Source organism: Scomber japonicus, chromosome 8, assembly GCF_027409825.1.
Source record: "Scomber japonicus isolate fScoJap1 chromosome 8, fScoJap1.pri, whole genome shotgun sequence".
NCBI lineage: Eukaryota > Metazoa > Chordata > Actinopteri > Scombriformes > Scombridae > Scomber > Scomber japonicus.
In genome coordinates, this window is record NC_070585.1 from 12,733,018 (window position 1) to 12,747,817 (window position 14,800).

Below are 14,800 nucleotides of genomic sequence, written 5' to 3' on the forward strand. Positions count from 1 at the left end.
AAGTAAATGATCTGCAGCGGAATTCAGGGTTTATACTCAAAGAATGTTGATCCTATTGTGCTCTTGGGAGGGTAAAACATTTGGGTGATTCCTTGTTTGTGTGTGTGGCCTGCAGATATTTTGACAGAAATCCAGCTGGTTGTGTAACCTACCAACCATTTCTCGCTCCTTATTTCCCATTAGTTTTCCATTGTGAGAAAAAATGCCTCAAAACTTCCTTGTCCTGTACATAAAAAGAATGCCTGGTAATACTGGATAAAGCCAGACTGAAACTATATGACAATTTCATCTTATAACAGATACATTAGTATAGGCTAATATGCCAGCTGATAAACTATAAATTGAGGTAACAAAAATGTTTGTGTGAATTTAGAATTGATGCTGTTGTTACATTGTTTGTCCACCAGAGAGCACTGTCCAGCACAACAGACATCTTCTACAATAACTGAAACAATAGCTACAATTCTTCAATATTCATTAAAAATAAATTAGATTTCAGTTTTGGTCTCAAAAATAAAGTATCTAGTGATATCCAGCAGAATTTTTAACTATTCTGTCAGTGCATGCGGTGACAAAGTGGTGAGACTTCTCCTTGTGTAGGGGGGGGGGGTCACCAAAGTCAGTAGGATTCATCGTCTCGGAACCATGAATGTCTGTCCAACATTTTAAGGCATCCATCCAATAGTTTAGTTGTTGAGATATTTATGTCTATATTATATTTATGCCAACAGATAACATTAGCATGGCTAAAAATGTAAGTTGCTTTGTGGGGTAAAAATGATAATCCAAAAGAATGTAATGTAATGTGAAAGAGCACTATACAAATAGTGAGATTTTACATGGAAGAGCTCCCAACAACCTTTCTTGATATATAGAAAGTAATACCAGAGTGAGTCTAGCAAACTTAAATCTTCAAAAATTCAGGATGTGTTTTTTCCCCTGTGTGCTGATGGAGTGGAATAAACTGCCTCCTAGCTGTAATTAATCATCAGTGTTTAATTAAAAGTGAAACACTGGCTGATGGCATTCCTGAACATGATGCAAATAATTATGTTTCTTATGTATTTGAAAACTGATTTTTGTGTGCTTTGCTTGTTAATAACAACTGCAATAATAATAATTATAATTATAATACATTTGAAGCAAATCTCAAAGTGCTATAAAAAGCATCAATATAAACATAACATAACATAAAACATCATATAAACAAGGGCACAAAAGCAGCAACCATCATGGCTAAAAATATATGTTTTAAGTGTTTTATAAACTCTTAGTAGTCTGTCGTGCCCTCAGCTGGTCAGGGATGATGCTTAGTCCATACCCTTTGCCTTGCTTGCTTCTTGAAAATTAAGTTTTTTTTCTCCTTTTAAATGCTAAACCAAACCGAATTGACTTATTTTGCACGTTAGCTGTGGCTTCTTTTTAATCTTATATTTTTAATAAACATGGGTTATTATTATTATTATTAGTAGTAGTATTATCAGTATTAGTATTTGTTTTGTATTAGTATTATCATTATTGTTGCTAGCAGTGGTAGGAGTAGTATTATCACTGTAGTCAGGACACAACATTGGCTCCAATTGGTCAATGAAGGCAGTGCAGTGAATCGCTCCCCGATGACACCGATGGATAACTGGTAGGGATGGTAGCAGAGCACAGAGAACACCAGAGGTTAGATGAAATATGGCTCTCTCCAGAGGTTTGAGATGCTGTCAGCGGGTTTTCTCCTGGATACCCGTGCTTATAATAACCTCCGTGGTGCTGTGGTCATACTACGCCTACGTATTTCAGCTATGTCTCTGTAAGTATGAGTATTTGTTGGTTTCGATGGGCTAAACTGTAGACATCGCCGATAGCCGCACAGTAGTGTTGACAGAAACATCGTTAAAGCTAGCAAACACCAAGCGGAAGCGCTTTAAGGGTGTGAGCCTTTATTTTTGTAACATCACATTAAGCTTTTAAAAAAAAGAAGAGAAAAAAAGAGGCACCTAGTTTGTTTTACGGCAACACAGGTGTCGGTGGATTCATACAAAGAGGGTGTATTGTTGTGCCTACTAGCTGTCAATCTGGCTGATAATGTTAGCCGGTGTTATGTCGAAGTATGCTCTCTCCTCAAACAATGTTCACCTCCGCTCAGGATATTCTACGTAGCACCACTTCCGCGGTTGGGGTTAGGTTATTGTGATGGTTAGGTGTATCAGAGATAACTGGTTGGGGTTAAGTAAGCTTGGTATCAGGTTAAACACTTCTGAAGACGACTGGTTGGGGTTGGGGTTAGATTAAAGTTGTAAACACACATCGTCAGGGGAACAGACTTCAACACCTGTTAATGTTGTTCCTCTTTTCGTAAAAACAGTTAGCTACTTTACTGAATGCCCCTGATGTTCAGTCTGTATTTTAATATGCCTTGTTCTTGTTTCTACAGTTACACTCACTAACACATTAGAAAAAGGTGAGTCACTTATTTTTATTACAATCAGTGTGCTGCTTGACAACAAAATAAGTTAATTTTTTTATTAATTGTTGTGACTTTGTGTTTGCAGTGGCCTATCTACTGGTGTTTCATGTTTGCTTTGTGATGTTCTCCTGGACTTACTGGAAGTCCATCTTTACTCCTCCTGCATCACCATGCAAAAAGGTATCCTGAGCATAATGTTATTGGTTTATCAGACCATTTTTTGAGTCAGCAGTATGTATAATATCAGTTGTTAATCAAGACACGTTTTTTCTGGGGGTTTTTTTTGCCTTAGTTTCAGCTGTCGTACTCAGACAAGCAAAGATACGAGATGGAAGAGAGGCCGGATGCTCAGAAACAAATCTTGGTTGAGATTGCAAAGAAACTGCCCATCTTCACCCGAGCTCAGTCTGGAGGTAAACTTTATTAACTTAAACACTGAAGTCATGTTAAGTCAACTTTATTTGGACAGCACTGTTCATACACAATGGCAGTTTGAGGTGCTTAACAACAGCATAAAGCGATTGATCAACATGATAAAGTTGTTTTAAAGCAAGGCTGAAAAATACAGAAATACAACAATTAAAAATGAACCACAAATCAAGCACATACACACACACACACATGTATTTTCACACAAATAATAATGATAGAAAGAAACCCCACATCGATAAAAGGCTGAAGAACAGTTTTCCAGCTACACACTCTGGTGAGAAAATGGCTAGTAATAAGCCTGAGAAAACAGAAAGGTTTTAGGTTTTCTTATAAATGTGGAAACAGTAGTGACTGATGTCAGGTCATGTGGTGGTTTGTGAAAGGACGTCACCTTTCACATAATCTGTGTGTGCTGTAAACAAGTAGGATAGGGTAATTAGCTCTGTGCTCTCCTGAGCATCTCCATCCAGAGTAATCAGCCAATGGATCTCTTTCATTAGTGCTGATTGTTGAGACTTAAGTTCTCAGCTGCAGGAAGTAAGCGAAGGGTAAGCTCAGCTCAAATGTCGTTCCTTCACTTGGCCATCCTCTTGTCTCTAGCTATCAGGTTCTGCGACCGCTGCCAGGTACTGAAGCCTGACCGCTGTCACCATTGCTCAGTTTGTGAAACGTAAGTTACTCTTTCTTCCTCAATCCCTTCATCTTGAGAGATTGCTCTAGGAAAGGAGATATTTGTTGGCCAGGGACTCTTGTGATAATTAGAAGGTGATGCTGTGCTGGTTCACTATCTTGTAGAAAGAATCAGAGTTAATTATAATAAGATTTTGATGATGTGAGTAATATTATCAAGGTTTTTAATATGTAAGACACACTGTCCAACTGATTTCTAGACACATATTTTGTAAGGGCATGTATAATTAAACCAGTGACTGAGGTTTACAGTTTGTTTTTGGTTTTAAGGTGTGTTTTGAAGATGGACCACCACTGTCCCTGGTAAGTTGTAACTTCACCTGTGTTTCTCTTTGAGAGTATAACGTTTTTATTGTCTGACATCATAATTCATCTTTCTTTTAGGGTGAACAACTGTGTTGGCTTTTCCAACTACAAGTTTTTCCTGCTTTTCCTCTCCTATTCCATGCTGTACTGTATATTCATCGCATCCACAGTCTTTCAGTATTTCCTCAAATTCTGGGTGGTAAGTGTCTTTAGTCCCGATGGTCACTCAGGCTCAACATCTTAAAACACAGTCATAGCGCAGGTTTGAGTTGTAGGTAGTCAGCTGTATTGACTTTCTATAAGAACAGAGAACCTGTCATGTACATTTATTTCACACTATCAGTAAAGACAGTGCTCATCTGGACTATTTTATTACATTATCCATTATATCTCTTATATTTCAGATCGCTATTTTGATATCTTGACATCTATTTGCCTATATTGTTATATACATTGTGTAAATTATTCAAGTATTAATGCAAACTTAATTCTAACACCCATGGACAATCATGCACCTCAATACTGCAGCAATATCCACCTTGCACTAATGTAAAGTGTACTATAGCATATTAACATAATTGAACAGTGTATTATCTGTCTATCTTATCTATCTGTCTATCTGTCTGTCTGTCTTTCAAGTCCACCATTTTTCTCAAGTTTCTAGTTCTCCTGTTTCTCTCTCTCAGGGGGACTTGCCAAATGGGCCCGCAAAGTTCCATGTCCTCTTCCTCATGTTTGTGGCACTCATGTTCTTTGTCAGTCTCATGTTCCTCTTCGGTTACCACTGTTGGTTGGTGGCCAAAAACAGATCCACTTTAGGTAAGAGTTTATGTATTTAACTGGAGAACACCGTATGTTCATTTTACTTTTCTGAAATGGCTCAAATGGTCAAAGAACAGACAAAAACTGAATTTCTGCGTTATAAATTATGATCGTTTTGTAAAAAAGTAAAAAAAAAACATATTCTGACCCATGGTTGTTTGTTCCTTTAACAGAGGCCTTCTCAGCTCCAGTTTTTGTCAGTGGACCAGACAGAAATGGCTTCAATGTTGGCATACGCAGAAACCTGCGACAGGTGTTTGGAGAGGACAGGAGACTGTGGTTCATCCCTGTCTTCACAAGGTGAGCTTACTTTCAAGACAGCAAGCTAGGATCACAATTTGCTGATGTTTCTCCTAATTTTTCAGTCATGTTTGGACAACAAATAAAATGCTGAACCGGAGAATTAAAACGTTCTGAAAGTTCATAATAAATAAAATACAGAGGACACCATAAGAAGTAATAGAGAGTCGGTGAATGGATATATTTGACTGTTGTTGCATAAGTTCTTCTACGTGCAGCAGAAATGGAGCCAATTAACAAAATGTGGAACGAGGGGTTGGATCAGTGGTTATGACTGGTTTCCTTAACAACCCTCCATTTCCTTTTGTCCAATGTACTTGTCAGTCAGGGAAATGGGCACTACTTCCCCTTGAAGAATCGGAGTGAATCACAGAATCCCTTATTAGCTAATGAGGAGATGTGGGAGGAGTCAGATGATGGGTCTGAGGAAGGAAGCTTGGGTGAGTCAATTTAATTTTGTCATATTCATATTTCTACATCCACATATTCTCTGCTGTTCCAGGATTATAAACTACAAATTTCAGCATCTTAAAGCAACTTTTCTCAGGAATAGGCGTAACTCGGCAAACAGGATGACATGTCTTAGCAGCAGGCTGTATCTTAATATGGGCTTTGAATTTGTCCTTTTTGTCTTGCCTGTCTGATCTTCCAGACAGTTTGATTATATAGTATTTCCAAGTAAATGTCATGTCTAAATATCCAGATGTTGTCACCATTTTAAAGTTTTAACTGAAGTAGCAATTGTAACTTAGAAGTTCAGTACTATGTACAAGTACAACTGAAACCACTTTAAATAAAAATTGAATTGTGATTAAGTAATTTAAAACCGTTACATGCAATAAAGGTTAAAATCTTAACAAGTCTCTTGACTGTAACTACAATCATCACAGTCTGCATTACCAAACCAAAATAGTAATGTCAGTTCACTTTTCTTCACATAACAGATGGGGGACATTATTATGTAATTTCAGTTTTTCTTGTCTAAATCCATTGATCTGCCATATTTAGAGACTATTACTGACCAACCTATTGGCTTTAGTCTCACTTTACCTCCCATACTTTGTTGGCTCTCAGCATTGTTTAGCTTGCAGAGACATACAACGTGATTTTTGTATTGCTGTTTTCCAAATATGACCTCATCAGGCATTAAACAACCTTCCACTGCTACGTAATTGTCCTAAAGTTTGACATGAATTTTCTGCCCTAATAAAGGCTTTCATGTCCCAACTGTATTTTTCTGAAAGGCATTTTTATAAATTGTCAAGATGAATGCTGATTGCAGCCATTTGCAACATCAAGTTTTGGCAAAGTAGTTTTCAAATAATCAGTAGCACTTGATTTAATCTATTCTAATAACAGAAGAATTATCTGGAACCTGAAAATGTATTAATAAATGTTACTGATCTTGAATCATACTAAGATCCCTAAATATTCTATATGTTAGTTGTTCATAGACATGGACAACACTACGATTATCTCGTGTAGAATTAAAGTATTCTACACCAGTATTTAATCAGCTAGGAGAAGGACACGCTGTTACCTTGGAGGAAAAAATTGATGTGACACTGTGTACAACCATAATATTCTGCTACCACCTGGTGGTCATTTGTAACACACTACCTGGTGTGTGAGCTGAATCAGTTACAACCAAAAACTTAAAGGAAATCTCAAAAATCTATTTACATGCTGAAATGTCTTTCTTTTTCATTCCAGTTGAGGACCAAGATCCCTCTGTTACCATAGAGATGGAGGAATAGAAGTTAATGTAAGGACAATTTACACTGGTACGGAAGATGTGAATTCCTATCGCGCACACTGTGTATCAAGAGGCAAATGCATTCCAAATCTTGCAAATGTTCAGACACTCCGAAAGAAGTTCGATAAAGGTCCAAACGTGTGGATGAAACCTGCATTTGGACTGTCCTTGCCGCTCTTACCTTGGTGTTTAACATAAGAATGATGAAGAAAAGAATTGGATGGACAACCAGCAACATCACGACGTAGCATCCTCACAGATGGATGAACGTCAGTATTGTTCAATTTGGAGAAAAAAACAAACAAACCCAAAACTTGTCAAGTATCAGCTCGCATATGTAGAAGATAACAAACAATGGCTGTTACATTGTTCTGTGGTTGTTCATCTCAAGGTGTCGCTCTCTAACTGGCCTCTCTAAATTACTGTAAATTGGGAAGCTTCTGTCTGACACTGTACTGTTTTATATGCCTCTGTTCCAGTGTTGGCCTGTGCGTTTACAGTGTTTGCACCTTAGAACCTGGTCTGTGCCGGGTGCTATCTAATTTGACCTCACACTCATATTGCTCCAGAGGTCTCTCGTGATTCAGTTGACTGGCCTATCACCCAGGGTCTTGCAGCATATTATCATATCTTATTTTTTTTCAACAAACTCAAGCATATTAGAATAGAATACCTGACTTAACCTGCGCCTTACATATCTATTTATATATTCCTGATTTTTGGGAATCCATTTTCCCAAAGAATGTATTTAGCACCCTGCTATTGAGTGCCAACGTTTCAGGCACACAAAAGAACCTAACATATGCTTTAATATCTATTTTCAGCATTACTAAGCACGTCTGTTCAGACTGCCGACAGTTATAAAAAACAAAAGTAGCTTTAGCTCACATTTCATTTATAATTTTTGGGAAATCATACTGAAATCTCACACAGATTATGTATAGCAGAGCAACCATAATGTATGTTGTTTTTGTTTTTTTTTTGCAACCATATCTTAAATATATTGTATATTATGTCATGAATGCTGTTTTTTTATGCAGTGATCAGTTTGATAAGTCTGGGATGTGCTAATGAGACATACTGTGATTGACAGTTTTTTCACTAAATAATTATTACAATCTTGTTTCCAACCATATCAGCCATCCCTGGTATAATAATAATACTTATGTGTGGATGCAGGGAGGTGGAGGAGTGAAGTGAAATCAGCTTTCATCATAGGCACAAAATAATACAAAGGTCAGGACAGATGTTCCTCTTTGTGTTTCATTTCTGATCTTTTAGAACATGTAGTTAACTGCACATGTGTATAATGACTGGTCCTCATCCACTGGTTGGTAGAGGTCAGTGGTTTCTGCAATATGACCTATTTGTTTTTCTACCTGTGCTTATGTATTTTAAAATGTTTAATACCAATGAAACAGATTCTCCTCATTGGGACTGTTAATGGTTTATTTGTGTATTTACTCATTAGGCGTCAGCCGGTATACTTTGTTAGGAAACCATTTTATTTAACCCATCTATTCAGTGTGAGAGCAAACTTAAGACTTTATGGTGTTTGATCTTGACTTTTTCTCATCTCATTTTCTACTATGTTGGCTAAGCCAAATCAAATGCTGCTCATGTCTGAGAAATACTTTATCATCTATTAATTAAACGTGTATGTTGTTTTTATGTAAAGTATGATTCACAGTGTTTGAGAGTATTAGGAAAGATGTGGATGTTGAGTGTTTCATGTTGTCTGGTGTCTATTTATTGTTAAAAATCTCTGCTTTTTTCCTGTGTATTGAGTTTACTGATTCAAACTGCTGCAGGCAGTGTCTGTATATTTTGCTCCATCACGTGACACTTAAAATAATTATTGAAGTAACATGCATTTATCAAATACTTGGACTTTTGTAACACAAGAAGATGACAAATGACACCCAGTATTTAACACGGCACATGTTCAGTATCACCAGAGCAAATGTGGTCCCTTTTTAAAATGTCTTCGGAGTATGTGATTGTGGCGCTTCCCTTTTTCAGTACCTCTGAATCACCAAATATACTGATACCGTTTCATTTGCTGTTTTGTCTGTTAACAAATATAAATCTTTATTGATCCATCAGTTGTGACATGCAAAATAAAATGATCCAACTAGAACTCTTGACCTGGCTCAGCATTTTTATGTTTCTATAGCATGAGTATACACAGCAAAAAAAAAAAAGGGGGAAATAAAATAAATACAGTCAATCAAGATTACTCATTTTGGGTCAGTTTAGAAGATGATATAGTAGTATTTGGCACAACAAGGAGAACATGAGATACATTTAAATAAACCAGACAAAATATACTCCAAACAATTTGCAGATCATGTTCCTCAGGTTGTTCAGTTCAGTCAGTGCCAAAATACCTCTGTCCAAAATGTGTTGGAGCCACTGGATGAACTTCTGTGGTCAAGATGGTGATATCGGGGAACTCCTGGATTATAGATTTGGCCCCTAGGGGGAAAAAAAAGGTGATTTGAACTTTATCTAATCAACAAAGTCTTTTTAGATACATTGTGACAGTGTTTGAAATCAGTCCCTATTTACTTTTGTCATGCGTTATTTTTACTGTCTGCCATTTTATTTGCGTGTTTGAATTCTGAGTGTGTTAAGTAATTTACTATTAGCGCTCTCAAAATTTCCACAAAAGAACAAATACAGTAATGTCTTAGCCTATTCACTACTTGCTGCTTACAATGCCACTATGCAGTGCCAAAGTGATTTGGGACACAGCCAATATCTTTGGCAAGAGAGACAGCATTCATAACTATGTAGGATAAAACAGGATGTGACAGGAATAAAAAGGAGTTAATTTACAGTTACATTTTTCCAAAAACATTTTGGATGTGACGTTTGAATGAAGGCAGTGTTTTTCGAAATAATGGAAACAGAGGTGAAGGATAAAAAGGATTGAGGCTATGCGGCAGTGTAGTCCAATGTGTGCATGTACAGTATGTCACCATATTGGATGAAGTTTTTAAAGTTATCCTAATGATTTACTGCTTTTGTAAGAAATTTGTAAATTAATAGTTTAAAAAGGGAGACACAGCAACCTAGAAATCGTAGATGAATAGTAGATGTTCTTGATGGACGGAAAGATACACCAACTGTCTAAATGACATTGCCATACTCAAGCCAAGCTGCTGGTGGTGCAAAAACCAAATATCTACTTAGAGTTAATGGAAAATACCCTTAAAAAGAATAGATTCCTCAAATCATTTCAAATATCACCTTTAAACCCTCAAAATCTACCTTTTTAAACAAAATAAATTAAAATTATGGGTCCACTTTCAAATGCTAAACAGCTTTGTTCACTCGTTTGAAACCCGCTGTTGGATGAACTGCTGGACAACACTAATGATCAGCAGTGTGGTAGTGTGCTCGCCAGTTGTATAGAAGCAATGATGCAGCAGGAACAGGAGTGGAGAGGAGATTGGAGACTAAATGTGTGATGTGATGGGTAAACAAAAGTAAATTGGTGATGAGCTGCTGGCTGTGGTGGCTTACCATGAGGTGTGGAGAAGAGGCTAAGGAGGATAATATGTCTGGGCTGGACTCCGTGCTCTATCAGCACCCTCACTGCCTCAATCACAGTGTTCCCTGTACCTGCACACACACACACAAACAATTTTAGGTTACGGGTCTGGATGACATTCCACGGTATAAAACGTTATTTATAGATAGAAAAATAACAATGAACAATGAAAAGAAACAGTGTTAATTCAAAACTTGCCAATTCAGTTTTACAATGACTCAGTAAATAAAGTATCATGACATGCAAAACATTCAAAAGCTTTATAATTTTGACTGTTTGCATTATGTTATTAATTCAAACAGGTTCTGAAGTGTGACAGCTGATCTTCCCATGAGTCTGAGCACTTGGCAGGCTTTAATTTCTGTGACCCTGTTAGCATGCATCAATGCAACCATATGTTCCATCATTCTGACATAATAAAACATACCTTCAACCTGACTTGGTCGCCATTTTTAAATTGAGGGCAGAAAAGCACTAAAGGAAAGATAGAATTTTTTCGGCCCTCATTATACTATTCAGCAGCTAGATGGCTATCTCCTAGACAGTGTATAATTTCCACCCTGAGAGCTATAATTATCAGAACAGTGTGAATGGGTCCGTATGATGTGGAAATGTAGACTTTGATAGTGAAGGTCAACTCAAGGGAGATTTCTTAAAATGAATAAATACATGAAACTGCCTCTACATTTGCACTAAAATGGACATGTCTTAATATGCATGTGCAACTGTCGGTTGTAAACTGGGGTCATCAGTAGGACAAACTACAGCACACAGCACTGTGCGCTCAGCCTGCTGTTACTCACTGAGGATGGGGTACATGAGCAGCACTTTCCTCCTATAAACATCTGGGGGGAACTTGGCGTAGTACACCTTAGCTTTCTGTGTCTCCTCATCACTCTGAATGAGGATCTTGCCGATGCGAATGGAGCGGCAGCAGTCACGGAGACCTTGCTCCATGGCCTCACCTGTCGGGAGACACACAGCAACATGCTGAAGATTTTGATGAAATTCACTCACCAAGCACTTTATTAGGAAAACCCCATTAACATACATACATACATACATACATACATATGTACATAAGAGAGGGCAAAATATAAGGAACACCTTTCCATATAATGCAGTCCAGTACACCACTACTATCCACTACGATGTCAATAATAAACATATAGTAGAATAATCATCTTTCTGACAATGTCAACAACAACTGAAAATGTGTAAGCTCCATAAAAGTAGACGTTATTGCAAAACTGTTCATTAGATTGCACAGGTGTTCTTTATATTATTTCACTGTCAAAATGTGTTTGCACTAATGAGACACTTTGTGTTTCACTTTTTTATCTCATTTTTATTTTTGCTTTTTTTTTTTTTTTTTTTGAGATTCTGACACGTCCTGGCATGTTGATGCATGTCAGCTCACAAGGGCAAGAAGCCACCACTGTGAGGACTACAAAACAATAGGCACACGTGTTTCATCTTGTGTCATGCTGTCTCTGCTGCTGTGTTTCCTTTTAGATGTAATGTTTGAGCTATATAGTGTGTCTACATTTTTACATTTTCGGCTTAAGAATTTCCATCATAAAAGGATAACACAGGTTTTGCAATAACAGCATTAGGTTTGGCACGTGACAGTGATAACAGTCTCATTAAATCTGAAGGAGAAAGAACAGGCAAAAACTACTTCAGCTGACTGCAATGTCCTCGGAGAACATGTTCTGCAAGACACAGAATTGTATCTGTCTCATATGCCCCCATGTAATATGATTCTATTGTATTACTTAGTATTCAATCAATTTCACTGAGATAAAGAAGTACCTGCGTATTAAAAAAAAAAGTATGATCAAGTGCACATAATAGCCTGACCTGATGAATAGGTGCAGAACAGAATGTACAGTACGAGTGCACAGTCGGCACAAATCACATATCCATGGAAAACATAATACATGTCCTTACAAAGGAGAAACTCTCATTTGGTAGCTGAACTACGACAGGTTTGACTTACCACTCCTCATAATGCTGACTCCACAGTTGCCTCTTTCAAATTTGACACCTTCATACTTGTACCCTAAAAGGGAAAAAATGAAGAAGGAACAGTCACAAATGTAGCTGTTCTGAAAAAGCCCACTCAGTCACATACTGTGAGCTGGAGGTAAAATGCTGAAGAATGGGGGCCCTGCATTTAGGTTAGTGGAATTGGTCAGTTTTCTCCATAATCCAAGCCAATGTTAAATGTTTGAGCTTGGATTCTGCATCCTTTAAAGTGTGACAATATTATTGGAAAGAGACTCTCACCTGTTGGCGTGGTCACAGTGCACTCTGAGTAGGGGAGCTGATTCAAACCTTCTTCAACTACTAGTCTGATCTATTGTTGGGGGAAAAAAATCAATAAGTACTTCATATATCTACACACACACATGCTCAATATGTAGTTTAAAGTCATGATCTTACCAGTCGGTCAGCACAAAACACAAAATCTCCTCTACTGGTGGTCCTGCAAATATGAATAAAAATGTTAGTAATCAATGCTCGACCATATAATTCAGAAAGTAGGTTACAGTAGGGATGCATCAAATCCACCTTTCTCTCCCAAGAATGAATACTGATCAAGTGTCACTGCTCTTTTTTCAATTTAGGTTAAAAATGTCCATGCCTAACTGATTGTGATCATTCTTCTAAATGTGAGGTAAGATGACATGAGAATGAAACATCACAGTCACATGGAGACGTTCTAAGACAATAACAATGGTGTCTAAGTCACTCTGACCTTGTTTGGGTAATATATCATGGTATAGTAGTTTAATTAGGCCAGTATTAGCATCAGTACTGATTACATAACAAATTGATGCATCACTACTTGACACACACCAACAGACACTCAGATCATTCAATATTAGGCCCAGAAGATGTATCAATACAGTGTTGTTGATATGGTTATAAGACTTGACAGTGTAACATTACAAAATATCATCATTTAACTGTCTTTAAGCTTCTGTTATTCATATTCAAATGAATGAGGTTTTATTCCCAAGAGGTCATATACAGTAGGTGAGGTCTATATGACCACGAAACTAATAAATTACCATCAGAGATTTTGCCGTACCATTTATACCATGGTTGCTATCCCTTTAATATTTCTGTGTGGTTTAGGACATTGTGGATAACGCGGCAAATCTGTTTTATAGCAGACATTTTCATCTGGTTACTATATATAACGGTTTCCAATTTATTCTTCTAGAAAATGTCATATATAATATATACATACTGTATCACAATATGCAAGTGCATATATCATGATACAAGATTATATACATTTCACTCACTCCCAAGACCATAAACTCATAACTAGTTTTAATCAAAACTTTTGTGATGCAGTTTAAGACAAAAGTGTTGAGTCATAACTGTATATATATGTATATGTTTAACGTTACCCAGACATGTTTTAAAATCCTTAAAACGGAATCACCTCCTTCTCCCTAATTAAAAATACCACAATCTATGAATATGTAAATATATTTCATTTCAGAAGTTCAACTGCTTGACACAAGACGTCTCCTACTTCACTGTAAAGACCATTCTCAGTGTTAGTGCACTGGAGGCCTCAAGTTTCCATGTCATACTTGTGTAGTTTAAATATTGGACCAGAAGTGGCTTCAAACCAGTTGAGATGAATGTGAAAACAGCCGTCCAGTCTCAAACTCTGCACATACACACATCATTCTGTACATCCTATTGAAGGAACAAGAAGCAAAAAACATTTCTGAGAGAAAAGGGGGGACTTGAAGTTTGTACCATGAGGACCGGATCTGTTGGGGCGGGTATGTCAAGATAGAAGAGTAGTTGACTCACTTGTCTCTGATTATAGTCTGTAATTCACGGATCTGGTCATTCAGAGGAAGCAGCTTAAGCTGAGGTCCCAGTGTTTCTTGGTTTACAGGCTGTGTGGAGGCATCACTTGGCTCAGAGCTGGACAGCACTGCGGGCACGCTGCTGCTGCTGCTACTGCTACTGCTGCTGCTGCTGTTTGCAAACCGTACCTGCTTCATGGGGTGCTCCTGGCCACTGTTGACATTGTTCAGCTGCTGATTGTGACATGGCATCCTGAGTACGAGGTCAAGAGTTTCCTAGCAGACCTGTGCTAGTGTCAAAAGTTAGCGTGGCTTGACCGGGCTGTGTGACAAAGAGGAGCAGCCAGACAACGTGTTTCCTTTAGCTGCGACCCTTGTTTTGAAGTGAAAATTCCCGATTCACGAAGCTACCGCATTAAAAACAACCACTAGGACCATATCTACTATCTTAAGGTACTCAATCGCGTCGTGTTCAAATCGAATAGGCGGCTGCTTTCTTTCTAAAACTACAGTATCAACTCTAAGCAGCTTGCTTGCTAGCTGCTTGACACTGACAGGTTTGGACGAGGGCAGGATGTGACGTCTCCCAGTGTGTTGACTAACCGCCGTTTTCTTTCCTAGGAAGGCGAAAT

At 37.7% G+C, this 14,800-nt stretch overlaps 2 protein-coding genes across 2 annotated transcripts; one reads left to right on the forward strand and one right to left on the reverse strand.

Moving 5' to 3' along the window:
- The first annotated feature begins 1,682 nt into the window (after positions 1–1,682).
- On the forward strand, positions 1,683–7,648 carry zdhhc15b (zinc finger DHHC-type palmitoyltransferase 15b). Its single transcript, XM_053324110.1, has 11 exons — positions 1,683–1,801; positions 2,426–2,452; positions 2,544–2,638; positions 2,751–2,871; positions 3,491–3,560; positions 3,851–3,883; positions 3,965–4,085; positions 4,573–4,705; positions 4,882–5,008; positions 5,333–5,448; positions 6,722–7,648. Exons 1-11 carry the CDS (start codon positions 1,684–1,686, stop codon positions 6,763–6,765), a joined length of 1,005 nt encoding a protein of 334 aa, XP_053180085.1. The 5' UTR covers position 1,683; the 3' UTR covers positions 6,766–7,648.
- A 169-nt stretch (positions 7,649–7,817) lies between these two features.
- uprt (uracil phosphoribosyltransferase (FUR1) homolog (S. cerevisiae)) lies at positions 7,818–14,717 on the reverse strand. Its single transcript, XM_053324111.1, has 7 exons — positions 14,170–14,717; positions 12,772–12,814; positions 12,616–12,685; positions 12,326–12,388; positions 11,127–11,288; positions 10,296–10,394; positions 7,818–9,242 (listed from the first exon to the last, which is right to left on the reverse strand). The coding sequence occupies exons 1-7, from the start codon at positions 14,418–14,420 to the stop codon at positions 9,136–9,138; spliced, it is 795 nt and encodes a 264-aa protein (XP_053180086.1). The 5' UTR covers positions 14,421–14,717; the 3' UTR covers positions 7,818–9,135.
- Positions 14,718–14,800: the final 83 nt, after the last annotated feature.